Source organism: Semicossyphus pulcher, unplaced genomic scaffold (assembly GCF_022749685.1).
Source record: "Semicossyphus pulcher isolate SPU_LCO1_2020_fin unplaced genomic scaffold, fSemPul1.0.p SCAF_21, whole genome shotgun sequence".
Lineage (NCBI taxonomy): Eukaryota > Metazoa > Chordata > Actinopteri > Labriformes > Labridae > Semicossyphus > Semicossyphus pulcher.
In genome coordinates this window covers 590,620-605,439 of record NW_027211695.1, presented here as the reverse complement: position 1 = coordinate 605,439, position 14,820 = coordinate 590,620, and the positions used below count along the sequence as shown (strand labels likewise).

General features: G+C 42.2%; 2 protein-coding genes across 3 annotated transcripts; one reads left to right on the top strand and one right to left on the bottom strand.

Moving 5' to 3' along the window:
- Nucleotides 1-1,900: 1,900 nt before the first annotated feature.
- LOC138601111 (protein C-ets-1-like) lies at nucleotides 1,901-7,348 on the top strand. The gene is made up of 9 exons (XM_069672692.1): nucleotides 1,901-1,981; nucleotides 2,060-2,233; nucleotides 4,430-4,547; nucleotides 4,619-4,822; nucleotides 5,254-5,328; nucleotides 5,433-5,618; nucleotides 5,809-6,033; nucleotides 6,115-6,233; nucleotides 7,136-7,348. The coding sequence occupies exons 1-9, from the start codon at nucleotides 1,901-1,903 to the stop codon at nucleotides 7,346-7,348; spliced, it is 1,395 nt and encodes a 464-aa protein (XP_069528793.1).
- Nucleotides 7,349-12,384: 5,036 nt separating this feature from the next.
- Nucleotides 12,385-14,575, bottom strand: LOC138601012 (bolA-like protein 2). Of its 2 annotated transcripts, none has more exons than XM_069672581.1 (4): nucleotides 14,530-14,575; nucleotides 14,190-14,254; nucleotides 13,956-14,053; nucleotides 12,385-12,659 (listed from the first exon to the last, which is right to left on the bottom strand). In XM_069672581.1, the coding sequence occupies exons 2-4, from the start codon at nucleotides 14,250-14,252 to the stop codon at nucleotides 12,560-12,562; spliced, it is 261 nt and encodes an 86-aa protein (XP_069528682.1). In that variant the 5' UTR covers nucleotides 14,253-14,254; nucleotides 14,530-14,575; the 3' UTR covers nucleotides 12,385-12,559. The 2 variants fall into 2 exon arrangements, with proteins under 2 accessions (XP_069528682.1, XP_069528683.1); XM_069672582.1 differs by lacking the exon at nucleotides 14,530-14,575 and adding an exon at nucleotides 14,460-14,504 and having other exon boundaries at nucleotides 14,190-14,256.
- Nucleotides 14,576-14,820: the final 245 nt, after the last annotated feature.

Here is a 14,820-nt window from a genome sequence, read left to right as displayed (position 1 = left end):
GTCTGAACTAACTGTCTTGTCGGTCTGAAAGATAATAAATCAGATTTCCAGACGCTGAAACTGTCTGAGAATGTGAACACAGAGCAGACACTCAGAGCGTTGGTGGACGGTCCCTCTTGTGATGAAGGGACGGGCGAGGACATGAGTCGTTGGACGAGGAGCCGCTGTCTTCCATCGTGAAGCGATGCTCTTCAGTGTGGATGAAAGAGACGAGCAGGTTCCTCTGAACATTTAAACATTTCAATTAAAAACTGTCATTCATTGAAAACCTGTTTTTAACACATGCTGCTCGTGTACATGACAATCAATTAATTAGCTAAATGTGATTTTCTTTTTTCCTTGTTGATTCATGAGCTGAACTCAAAGATCTGAGACTTTTTCTGTGAACACAAAAGGCCTATTTCTCTCTAAACCTGTGTTAGTGAGCACTTCTCCTGTGCCCAGATAATCCATCCACCTCACAGGTGTGGCATATCAGGATGCTGATTAGACAGCATGATTATTGCACAGGTGTGCCTTAGGCTGGCCACAATAAAAGGCCACTCAGTGTTATCACACAGCACGATGCCACAGAGTGCAGTGTGCATGCTGCCTGCAGGAATGTCCGTGTATATTTGTGTTCAGTGTATAAAGATCCACAGCCTTCTGACAGCGTTCATGTTTGGATGTTTAAATGACAACATATGGATCAAAATGCCTGTTGTATCCTGGCACATGCGCAGACTCTCTTCTTCTCTTCTTTTTGAGCTGGCTGTAACAGCCGTCCCTGCCTTCTCTCCCGGTATTCACTGTACGTGTTTGTGAGCGCTCGCGGGCCATGTGAAGCGTTCCTGACCGCACGTGGCTGTGACTCAGTGAATTAAATGCCCTCGTATTCCTGCTCTGCTCGTGTTTTGGGACTTTTACAGAGCGGAACTATTGTCGAGTGTGATGCTGTCTCTGACCAGCGGCTCAGAGCAGAGGACCACCACACTTTATGTTTCAGTAACCAGCGAAGATGCCCGTTTTTTAATCTTCTTTTCTGAGCGATATTTTTACAGATATCATGAGAGAAAAAAATCCTTAAAGGCAGGAGGATCAGATCTCCCTCGATGCTTCCTGTACACGTTATAGACATGAGAGAGAGCTGCTCAGCGCAGACTGCCTTTCTGCTGCCTGCCAGCAGAGGGCGACAAAGGTCCTGCATTGCTTTTTAAATATGTTAATAAACAGACTGAATCCTCCAATATCACATACATCTCATGTCTGTATCTAACCAGAACAGAGACGGAGAAAAACATGAGCTTACAGCATTTCATCAATCACAAAACATCAGGACAAAGACAGCTTCATTTGGAGAGAGAGGAACTACATCTATGACAGCTTCAGATGGTCAGTAACGCTTTTATAAAGCTGTTAATTATGACATCATTAATGATCAATACATTATTCATCTATGCTTTCAGATCACTTACAAACCATCAACAACAACATCTTTTGGGTTGCCAGGTCCCAGGGTGACACTTAGCTCTGTTGGAGACGTCTCCCCAATCAATAGTTCCTCAATATGACTTTTAATGTCTTTATGAAAAATGCAGCATCAGAGAGTGAGCGCCATATTTGTAGTTTTTACTGACATCTGAACCTGATCATCATTTGCATGTGGCGGGATGGTGCATGTCAGGTACGTGCTTCAAGGAGTTAGTTCACTTCATGTGGTGAACAAAAGAGTGAATGCTGAGCCGATAATCAATGAGACGGCATGACAGGGTCATTGAGTGAGTCAGAGTTTAATGAAGACGCAGACAGACAGAGACAAAGGTGCACTCTTAATGCTGGCTTGGTGTAGCACTAAAAGTTTGCTAACCCCTCGCTCCACTTAAGCTCCGCCCTCTCAGACAAATGTGCTCTAAAATCCAAGATGGCGACGGCCACGATGCCAAACTCAGGCCTCAGTATTCCACGAACACGAGTGAGCCTCAGCGGCTGCATCGACTTGTCTGTGAGTTTAATGTAAGAAACGAATAAACGTGTGCAGAGCGTAAACCTCCTCATTGACTCGTTTGTGACTCCTCCTCAGACCTGTCCCTCTGGCCCCGCCCACATCCACATGATTGACAGTTGTCCATCACAGCGGGCCCCCTCCTCCCCTCCCACCTGTCATATTAAAGACCCTCTCCCCTCTCTGTGCTCTCACTTTGCTCCACCTGACCCCCAAACTCCGGACACCCCGGGATGGACTGCAGTGCGTACGGTAAGACGAACGCTCCTCCGTCTCTTCATCAGCATAAAGTCTGGTTCTGTGTTAAACAGTAACTTTCACTTAGTGAGTGTTTAAAACGAGCGTGTCAAACACTTTATAACTGGTTAGAGAGACGCTGTGACGTAGTTACAGGCAGACAGAGGAGCATGTTTCTGTGGTTGTCAGTGTGTTTGATGATTCAGGGTTCAGACATCAGTTAAAGATATGTCATCACATCATCAGCTCATCCTCGTCTCTTCACACGTACGCGTCCTGCACAGACAGTTTAACACTAAACTACATGTGTTTCAAACTCATCCTGACGGACGCGGTGGACTGAAGGTCGACTGACTCGATCTCACGGCCTCCGTCAGTGGATGCAGCTGTCTCCGTCGTCTGAGAGCGTAGAAGAATAACTGAGTACATGTGTCATATCAATCGATCAAACACACCTTCATGCGGAGTGGTGTCATCTATGGACAGTTTTATTATCATCTGAACTTTGAGTTTAACAGTACATGAAGAGAGAATGGGGTCTATATGAAATATTATTCAATTCAAACAACTTTATTAATCCCTCCAGGGGCAAACAGACGAAAGGAAACACAGACAACAGTGAGTTATACAAAATGAGTTCAGACACAGACTCATTAATGATGACAGACTGGATCAGTCCTGATGAAAGGATCAACAGTCTGTAAGAAACAGAAACAGTCCCTTTAAAGAACCTGTCCTGAAGAAGCTGAAACACCTGCCGCCTTCTGGAGGATCTGCTGCTGAAGTTCAGATCTCTTTGTTTCACACTGGTTACCTGAGGACACACAGGAGGAAGTGAAACACAAAGACAGAACAAAGCTGCGGTTCAGCATCAGTCTGAGGAGACGAGCTCGTTTCAAACCCTCCTCAGACTTTGTGCCTGTTTCACATCATGAAGTTTTACAGGCTGCTGAACTGAACTCTTTATATTTGTGTTAGAAACATTCTGCTGCTCATGAGACATGAAACAGACCAGAGGACACGCTACCAAACAAACTAGTGTCTATCCTCATCAGTAGTGTGAACATGTGATGCAGATGTGACTCTGTGTAGAAGAATGAGTTTGTTCTGTATACAGACACTGTGTTATAAACATGAGCCAGACACACTGACGTTAATGTATCTGATAACTCATTTAACTCTGCATATGTCTTTATCATAACAATAATAATGATCATAACAATAATAATAATACACAATAATAGTGATGATGCTAATAATAATAATAATAATAATATTATTATTAAACAAAAAATACCCTTGAAGTTTACAGTCAGGACATGACGTCTCATGTGACAGTTCAAACAAAGACAGTCTATAACACAACAGGAGTGAGTGGGACGACAGAGTTTAATGACTGTGTAACTCACTTTATATATAAGTACTTATAATATTTGATGAACGTGCAGCATGTTGTCTGATGTGAGTTGGAGACATGATAAAGATTCAGACTTATAAATACAAGTGAATGAGAGTGATCAGGTTTTAAATCCTTTCAGTGTGACACAATAACTCAAAGTGTTTCATGAGAGTGAGCCCACACTGATCACACATCTGATATATTGATCGTATAAATACAAAGTATATCTGTGGGATATAAATTAAAACAGGACGTACGAATAATTATACAATTTAAAGAATCAATCTTTGACTTTTTTATATCAATGATTTTATTTTCTCTTGAAATCTTAAACTTGTTTTTAACCTTTTTTGTTTGTAACAAGTTTAATTATTATATTAGACAAAGGAAAATGTTTAACTTGCACTTGTTTTTGTGATTAGTATTATTTTTTATTTTACATAAACATCAAACAACTCATGTTTACATGACAAGTAATATTTAAACAATAAAATAAACAGATTAAAGACACATTAATAAAGAGATCATGTTTCTCATGTGGTGTTTAAATGTTAAAGTATAATAATAACCTGTCTGTAACTGCTGCTGCAGAGCAATCACACGACGTCACACGTACGAGGTGTTATTAACCGCTAACGACCTCTCTATGACCTGTAAACAGGCGCTAACATAAGTGTGACCTGTGTACATAAAGACGTTTGGAGTACATTTAATAAAGTACACTGTAAAACAAGCTGCTGCTCATCGCTCATAATGAGTTTATTATGTGAAACCTGAACGAGGGTATCTTGTATGTTGCTGTTGCCCCAGAGATGGACCCCCTGGAGGTGCCCCCGCTCACCCCCACCAGTAAGGAGGTGCTCAGCCAGGCGCTGAAGGCCAGCTTCTCTGGGTTTTCTCAGGAGAGGATCAACCATCACTTCCCTCACGGTAAACACAGTTCATGGAGCATCGTCTGGTCCCTTCAGACCTGCACACTTATCACACCTGTGTCGTTCCAGACCCCACCCTGTGGTCGGAGTGGGAGGTCAACTACTGGTTGGACTGGTGTCAGGCGGAGTTCGGGCTGAGCTGCCTGCGGTCGGACCTCAGAGGCCTGCAGGGAGCAGAGCTGTGCGGCCTGGACAGAGACGCTTTCCTGGGGCTGATGTCCGACTGCACGGCCGGAGAGATCCTGTGGGAGCACCTGAAGGACATGAGGAGAGGTGAGAGCCACCTCTGACCTCCTCATGTTATTGGGTTGACATAAAATCCTGGCACTGAAGGATGGATGAAACCTGACATAAAGTGAAATGCAGGAGAGTCAATAAGGTTTTCATTCATGTTTGATTAATTACACACAGGTAGGTGGACCTGTGTGTTTTTAACACACACGCAGGTGGACCGTGGTGTGTTAAAAACACACCACGGTCCACCTGCAGCTCCCTCCATACTTCTCACAAGATTCAGTTTACACATTTTAACTAACGGATCACCACAAACACACTCGCTCGTGTGCTCACAGGCGGCTTTTTATGACATGCGGACATTTTTTACACATGAATCACACTCGACCTGTATATTTGTGTCTTTAATATGAAGGACCTGTTAATGAATATAGCGGTGACCTCTGACCCAGTGTCGTCTGTGTCCCCAGAGAATGACTATGACTGCAGCTCTTCATTACCAACATGCACACTATCATCGTACTGCCAGCTGCAAACCGACAAAGGTAAAATCAGGTGTCTTCTTCACCTTTACTATCCTCTCAGTGTCATCACGTGTTCACTGTAACAGACGTCTGATCCTCGTCTCCTCGTCTCCTCGTCTCCTCAGAGAGCTTCTCAGACTTCGTTCAGGATCATCCCAACAGACACAGTTTCCCGTTCCCCTCGGAGCGGGCCGAGCTGCACCCTCTGGACTCTGTGAGCGTCCAGCATCAGGATTATTACCTCATCAAAGCTGAAGATCCCAACAGGAGCCTGAACGCCTCTCTGCTGCAGGAAGCAGGAGCCAGTGCAGGTGGAGAATTATACGTGTAATGTATGGAGCAAATTAAATTAACATCTCTTAAAGGTGTCATTTAAAGGGTCACCTCTAGTGTCCTGATCATGGAGGAGTTTTTCTGAACAAGTTGAACCATGCGATTATCCAACATGGCCGCCCAGAAGTTTTGCCCTTTAACTTGTCTTTGTCCTTCTTCCTCGTGTAGAGACGGACTCAGAGGTGGAGATTTCTCACAGTCACGACTCGGACATCGTGGGCTCTCTGTCGTGGGCCGCTCCTCTCCAGGATTTGGAGCCGGTGACGGAGGAGCACATGTCTGAAGACGTCTTCATTTTACCTCCAGCTCACCGAAGCTTCAAAGAATACGTCGGCAACAAAACCGACCTGGGCCGGGCCGTGATACCAGCAGCGATCCTCGCCGGGTACACTGGTGAGCAGTTTGAATGTCTCATACGGGTTGATGTCGGCTGTAAATCTGTGCAGCACGTCTTTACTCACCATGTTTCCACAGGAAGTGGTCCCATCCAGCTGTGGCAGTTCCTCCTGGAGCTCCTCACAGACCGAAGCTGTCAGTCGTGCATCTGCTGGACCGGAGACGGCTGGGAGTTCAAGCTGACCGACCCGGATGAGGTACTCAGCATTTATGGCTTTGAGTAAAGTAAACGGCACAACAGCCAGACAATTGTTGGAGCTCTAACAGGAAGGAAGTTTCCTCTGGAAAAGAGAAACTAATTATTGCAACCAAAGTGAACTCATGTAACCCTACAAAGCTGAGGAGCTACGCTCGGAGTCGGTGCCAACCAGGACGGGAAACAGGTGTTTGTCACCACCTGACAGTCGACCCTTTCTAACCTCGTCAGCATCAGTTTCTGGATTCGTTTCAACATTATCTTTTAACCACATTAAGGATTGTAGTCATCCTCCAGTTATTAGAGAAACAAGCTAACGTAGCGTTAGCAGCGGCTCGGCTCACGGCTTCTAAATGACCAAACCTCCTAAATGATGAAAAGGAAGCTAAGCTAAGTGCAGCTCGGCGCACAGCCCCGTCTGGATCTCTGTGCGTGTTTTATGAAGTCTTAAATATCTCTACTCTAAAACAGAAATGATAAACTATAAAATGTGTGAGCGTCTGTTTTAGCGCCTGTTTGAAACCATATTTCATCAGGTAACTAATGAACTGCTTGGTTCCTTAAGGCCAGTGTCCCTAACTGGATACTCTGACAGCATTTATAAATATATCTGATGATAAATATCCTTCATGATGATATTCTTTGCTGTATCGCAGCTGTAAGTGAGAGGATAAATATCCGGCTGTAGATTTCTGCCATGTGTAGCCTTCTTAGCAAAGACACTGGAACCAAGAGGAGACGACACGCTCTGTGTGAAATGTTTAGGAAGAAGTGGCAGCCAACAACTCCAAGATGTTTTTATTAAAATGATGTCGTCTTTATGTCGCTGATGGTTGTGTGGCAGGAGTTAGCTTCTTCTTCGTCTCAGACAGTTTGTAATGGAGAGCTGTGTCTCTGCTGCAGGTGGCGCTTCTGTGGGGTCGGAGGAAGAACAAACCCAAGATGAACTACGAGAAGCTGAGTCGAGGTTTACGATATTACTACGACAAAAACATCATCCGCAAGACGGCCCGCAAACGTTACGTCTACCGCTTCGTCTGCAACCTGCAAGGCCTGCTGGGATACGAGCCCGGGGAGCTGCACGCCATGTTGGACCCGAACAACGAGAGTCAATGACTCAGTGAACGAAGAGACACTTTTTATACAAGATGCTTTTTATGAGGACTGTCTGAGTGTGTGTGTGTGTGTGTGTGTGTGTGTGTGTGTGTGCGCGTGTGTGTGTGTGTGTGTGGGAGGATGTTCTGAGCCTTAGCAGGTCAAACGTAGCACTTTATCTCGTCTGTCAAACAATAAAACTCACAGCAAAGCGTTTCAAGTTTCCTCTGTGAATAATTCAAGCGACCAGGTAAACGTCTGAACAGGAAGTGGGACCAGAATGATCCGCCATGGTGAAAACATCTTTATGAGGTTAAAGGTTAAAGTTTGATGCTGTTCTACAAAAATAATCTCAACCAAAGTGCCAACCAAGAGTTCAAATCCTACACATCACGTACACTACCTGTCAAAGGTTTGGACACATTTTCTCATACAAGTCAATGGGAAAGTGTGTCCAAACCTTTGACTGGTAGTGTCCATAAGGACAAACTTTCACATGCACACACCACAAGGTTTTAAACTAATTATATATAATAATTATATATAATAATTATTGTAATATAATCATGTAGCGAGAAAAAACAGAAGCATAAAAACGTGTTTGTGGAGACGCGGCCAACAGAAGAGTTGTTCTCATGGCAAGAACTGAAGGTGATTTGGTACCAGTAGCATTAGCATGCTAGCTAATGTTAGCCTCAGGGTTAGCATTACTTCAGAAGCAGCTCCGCCTCCTAGCGCTTTGTGAACCGTTTTTTTTATACAGGAGGGTTTAAAAACACCAAAGTTCCCTTTGGCATTCCCATCAGCCTTATCTGTATTTTCTGTAGCAATAATTAGCAATAGTTAGCATCGAACATGCTAAACAAAGACTGTGTTCCTGCTGAACAGCATTTAGATCAATGTCAGCAGTGGTGTTTCATCCTGACCCCCGCAGAGCTTCATCAGGGGCTTTGTGTGTGAGCGGGAGACGCTGATTTTCACGCCGTCTGAATAATTCCCTCCAGTGAGACGCTGAAGCAGACGGGACGACGCGTCTGAGCCGGAGAGAGAATCCCTCGCAGCAGGTGTGCTTCAGAGATCAGCTGGTGTTCGGACTAATGGAAGCTGATTGACATGTTCACTTCACTTCACTGTGCAGCCGGCTGTGTGCGGGCGACGGGAATAGTCAGCTCCTGCAGAGAAATGAAGCGGCCTAATTTAACACCTCGTACACCACACACAGCTTGTTTATTGATTTGTCACTTCTCATTCCTGATTCTGCAGCTCATTTCTTCTTCTGTGGAGTTAATAACGGTTGCTTCAGTCTGACCCTGTTTGTCTGCAGAGCTGGTGTTTAACGTTATATACTCGAGTGACTTACAGTTACAATGTTTGTAACAGGGGCTGATGAATTTTAACAAAACTAAATCTACAATTCAAGTGCAATTAAATCTGTTTATAGCGACTGAACAAAACAAAGAATGCAAAAAGAATCATAAAATTATCTGTGGATTAACAACGTCCTTCAGCTGTGAGCAGAACGACTGCAGAGCTGCTGGAGAACTGAAACAGACTCATCAAACAGCGACACGACTCCTGCTAGCTGTAGCTAACGTTAGCCTGAGGAACACAGCACATAACATACACTGCAGCTTTCGGGGGGAAATCTGCAGAGGTTTAAATTACAATGTTAATTTTGTGTTGTCCAACCTGAAACAAGAGCAGCTCAGTCGTGAACACACACGCACACACACACACACACGCACACACACGCACACACACACACGCACGCACGCACACGCCATCCCCCACGCCGGCTCTTCCATTAGCAGCCTGCGGAGGGTAAGTGGTGGAAGTAATCTTCACACTCTCGCTGCTCTCACTCCGTTTCTGTCTCTGATCGCTGACGGAGAAAATCACATCATCTTCAGTCGCTTCTCTTCACAAACACTTTTTATTTTCACGCCTGAAATCTGAGGATGTAAATGAGAGCATGAAGCCGAACATGCTGCTGCTTCATGCTACTGACCGAGACAAAGAGAGGAGTGCAATCCTTTTTTCACATCGTCTTATGAGCGAGCGCCATGAAAGAGAATCAACCTGTTAAAAGATAAATGTTGGAATTGATGTTTTTATTTCAACATGTAAAAAAAACAAAACACTTTTATTTACTTTCTGAAATATTCATTTATAGATATTTAAAATCTTTAAATTAACTATTTAAAATATGTGTGAGGGCACTCAACCTTTCGGCCCTGTGAGAGTGGTGAAAGAATCAACTCACTGCAACCAGGTGTGTGTGGCACTGATTGGCTTTGATTCAGCCCAGGTGTGGGGAGTCTTCATGTACCCTGAGTCTCCAGCGCCCTGTGCTGACTCATTATCTCACCTGCAGAGGTAGTGAGAGGTTCTCCATGTGTCTTCTCTAGTTGTCGGTGTATCTGCAAACACCAACTCAGAACTTTGTGTGTATTTGTGGTTCCCTGTTTCCCAGGGAATAATTTGGGGTGCTGGAGAGTTTGTGTGACTCCAGCCTTTTGGGTTATCAAAGCCTCCCGGGCAGCCTTTGCCTTTAGCTTCCAGTTTTCTGGGTCTCCGGGACAATTTTGGTTTTGAGTCAGCTGCTTGGCAGCGGTGATTTAGTTAATCATTTTAGTGCTTCATTTCAGTAAGGAAGCCTGTAGCGGCTCTATACAGTTTCGTTGTCTTTTTCTTCCCCTTTCCAATCTATCAATACTGCAGTTTGGTGGTTATCCCTCTGGGATAACTTTGAGACAGCCCTGGGTCTGCACCTGCATCCCCCCCCCCCCCCCCCCCCTTTCCTGACAATGTTAAAATTGGTCTTTTTTTAAATTAATTAATTAATTTATATTTAATGTCTGTAAAAGCCCCGGCAGGAAGTCCCGCCCACAGCAAGTTGATTGACAGCTTTGCCCTCTAAAAAAATAGCAAAAGCAAAATGTGGAAAAAAATAATAAAATTATATATATTTTTTAATTAATAATAAAAATCAATAAATTACAATATATACAATAAATACATTAAATACATATAAAGAATACTTGTATTCATAAACATAACTATTTTTATATTGTTTAGAATTTCTTAGATTAATTTTTATTTATACGTTTTATAAAAAGAAAATAACAGGACAAACTATTTGTAATTAAAAAATATATAATGAAGAAATCAGATTCAGGGGCCCTCAGCGGTTACATCACGTGACCTGCGTACGGCGGCTACGGTCCCTGATGTGACGGCCCCGGGGACACCTCCCCCTCGGACCTTTGCCGCGTGTCATGCCTTCTCTCTCTTCCTGTTTCCAACCAAAGACTCTATACAGTCATCGTTTCCAACACTATCCACTGTCCTCTCTCTCTAAATAAAGGCATTTAAAAAGTTATTTAAAGTATAATATGTTTAAAATGAATGAGTCCAATTGTATGGTGCAGGGAAAAGGACAAAATTAAGACTATTGAGAGGCCGAAGGGAAGAAAAGGAAAGGCAACTTGACAGCTGCGCTTGGCTGAGTACACAGACTGGTGTAGATTTACATGTAACGCTTAGTGGTCTTTATTTACTATTAAACAGATGGATGGACATGTTTGTGCACATGCACGTTCTAAGCAGCAATACCGTTCATAAACTGTCAGCAAAGGAAAGAGGAAATACTTCGTTTAAATACGTTTTTTGGGAACAAATGGACTTTTAAAAGAATCTAGATCAATCCTAATCCAGTTACCTGCGCTGTCTTATCATTGGCCAGATCAGTACCTGGCTTCGGCAGGGATGTCGCCTCCTTTGACTCTCAATAGTCTTAATTTTGTCCTTTTCCCTGCACCATACAACTGAGGCCTGTACCTCTGAAAGCTTTACTGGTGTCATAAAGTGTGTGTACCACAAACAAAATAAACAGCTGGATGTCACTTAGATGTTTCTATCGTCCAGGTGTTTTTAACCTGTAGAGTGTTACAATTATTATAGACGGAGCTCAGGTGTGTGTGTGTGTGTGTGTGTGTGTGTGTGTGTGTGAAAGCCTAAAATAATCTTCAGACTGACGATCGAGCTCACAGCTGTAAAGTGTCGCCCTGAAAACCTCACAGGCGGGGGTCTGCAGGGTCTTAGTAACACCTCATGGACACCTGAGCACACGCACACACACACACACACACACACGCACACACACGTGCACTGGGGAATAAACGTATTGTGCTTACAGTGATGATTTACTTACTACACATTTATTCGCCTGATTTATATTCAGACCCGTTCTTTACATGATGTTCGCCTGATGGGACACGAGTTCATCCGTTACATGGATCTTATACTTTAATCTAAAGAACTGTACATTTATTTTATTTATCATTTCAGCTGGAAACATCTAAAAAAACTGAAGCTTCACTATTTTGATATAAATTAGCAAAAAAAACACGTAAATTCTCTGTTTTCAGTAAATGTGAATATTTTCTGGTTCATTTCCTCCTGAATGTATATACCTGAATACACTGAATATGTTTGAGTAGTGGACAAACGAGACATCTGAAGACGCCATCTGATCCACATTTTATAGACCCAACAAGGAATCGCTGTAAGGTGAAAATTATCAACAGATTAATTGATAATGAAAACTGAGTTGTTTTTTCTGTCAAGTTCTGTCTTATGTTATTTAAAAGACTCTTTGAAAATGTTAATTTAAGGTCATAAGTTTATTCTATAGAGTTCATGCAGTTTATTCATGTTTCAAGAGTCAAGAGGGAACTTCAACTTGTATCTGTCGGAGCATCAAAAGCTCTTAGGGTTATAATACAGATGTGTTGGGTTAAAGTGAACAGTGTGTCCTCAGGGGGGCGCTAAAGGGAAGCTCATCCCACTGTGGAGCACTTTGAGCTGCTCTTAAGGTCGTATATAAATAAAGTTTGATTGAGTGAATATAAAAAGGGAATGAAGATTACCCACGTCAATGAGATGGTCGAAACATTGTTCAGACTCACCCTCCTCTCACATTTATGAATGACAAGCTGTACAATTGTTTAGAAACATAAGTGTAAGTTAAATAACCGACACAAAACACATCATCCAGGTTTTTATTGTCGTCAGAACATTTAGTTATGCTGCTGATTTACAGGAAATTTAAGGAGAGTATGTGTTCAAATATTACAGAAGTGTACGGCCTGTCTGATGTTCGATGTGAGCGTGATATAGTTGTGCGTGTGTGTGTGAGAGAGAATGTGTGTGTGTGTGTGTGTGTGTGTGTCATTGTGCCTTCTGCTTCTCCCACTGTTCTGGTGTGAGCGTCTTCTGTTCGAACGCGTGGATCTCTTTCAGCTCCTTGGCGAGACACGTATTTACCATCCTGTTAGAACACACACACACACACACACACACACACACACACCCACACACCCACCCACACACCCACACACACACCCACACACACACCCACACACCCACACACCCACACACACACACACACACACGTGTATCACAGTTAGAGGAGTGTTTTACATCAGAGAGCAGTGATTGATCTTTATTTTTAGTTTTGTAATCAAACGTTGGAGTCTCCAGACTCGCCTGACAGATGAGCCACTCCAAACCTTTTTTTATCTTATTAAATTTAAAACATGTTAAAAGTCGTTTCGTGCATTCTGGTTGGTCGAGAGCTGAAAGGTTTGGATGTTTTAGTATGTCGCTGTTACACTTTAGCACAACATGTTTAGAGCCTGTTTTCTGTTATAAAGCTAAAAAAAGAGTTATTTTTTAACTGCAGACACATTATCAACATATTAAAAGAGCTCATCTCTACTTATATATATTATATATTTATATTATCGTGAAAAATCAGCTTCAACTATATGTTCAGACCTTCTCGACCCTTTGCTATAATATCCTTATAATAAAACTTTTAACAAAGTCTGTTAATTTTATGTCGTGATTATTCTAAAAAAACATATTTCTGTGAAGAGAAATTGTGCAACCCAACGACTCTAAAAAGGGGTAAAAACGTATATTAAATGAACACAATATATTTGATAAACAATGAAAGAAGTCAGAATCACATTTTGCTATATCGTAGTCGGGCATGAGCGAAAAGAGAAAAACACCTGCAGAGACATTTTGGGTTTTAAAAGGGGAAGTTCTGGTTGTAAAATCTAAAAAAAGAGAGTCAGCTGTCAAAGTCATTTCATATCATACACCTGAAGCTCAGGTTAACAGAAGTCACATATAATCTTTTCAGGATATATTGATTTAAACATCCCGTTCAGTTATTAGTATACGGAAATATACGTTTGACCTCTTTCACTCAGAATAGATGCGTACAAGTGACATCATTTAAGGATATTAAGATGTTCTATAATCCTGTATTAACTGTTCATTGTGCTGTAGAGGAGCTGCAGGATGTCATGATGTTTCACTGTGATGATGTGCTGTACAACCTACAGTTCTGTTTTCTACGTTTATAAAAACATAAACCACAAAAACGTGTGATAACTCACAGTGTGTCAGCAGAAATGACTCTATTGGAAACATCCTTTATCGTGGTATTAATGCGGTCTGTATTGTCTGGCCAAACCTATAATGTAACATGTAATTTTAACAAAATAGTACCAAACATCATGCATTAGGTAACAGTCACGAGAGAATAAAATACCTGTGTCTCTGTAGCAGTTGTTTGCCCTCAAACTGTGGCGACACCACCAGGACTTTGAAGCTGGCAGCACATCTGTTGGAAGATGTATCCTCCACATCCTGGAGGAGACAAGTTACAGCTAACAGTTAGCTTATTGTCTGATATATTGCTACCAGTGCTTGGACATTTCAACCTACAGTACATACACGCAATAAAAGGGAGACATTTAAAGACAAATGATAGCTAGAACCCTACCACGTGCACTGCAGCGAGCTCCTTAATAAGTTTGTCCTTGATTTGATCAGCTGTTATTGCCATGTCTGTAAAAAAACAACAACACAAAAACAAAAACCGTGACGTTAATAAATCAATTGTTACAGTGGTACACCGGTTAATTTAGGTAGAGTTCTATGCGAGTCCATTCACAGAGATAGCATGCTGACACCGGAAGTAGAATAATATTCGCCCAGTTTAAACTGTTCATATCTTATAAAACACTTTACTAGTATTATAGTTTACTTAACTTTTAATTAAGAAGCTTGTCATTAACAAAATTCGTGTATTTTAGTGTTTTTGCTAATTTCAGTCACCATACCTCACGTCGCGGAATTGACAACAGGCGAAGAAACATCCAATCAAATGGGTGCAGTGATAGCCATGTCCAATCAGATGCAGTATGTACAAGTTATAGGCAGGACCTATTTTTTAAAAGTAGCGAATCATAATATAAGGGGTCCCTACAGAAAGCCAGAGTAAATATTAATTGCAATTCGCGAAAACGAAAAAATACACGTTAAAAGTGAACAAAATAAAAAACATAAGGAAGTTTTTATGAGGTAATATTAATAATTCTAGCCTTTTATCAGCCTCGCAGTGAGACTTATGG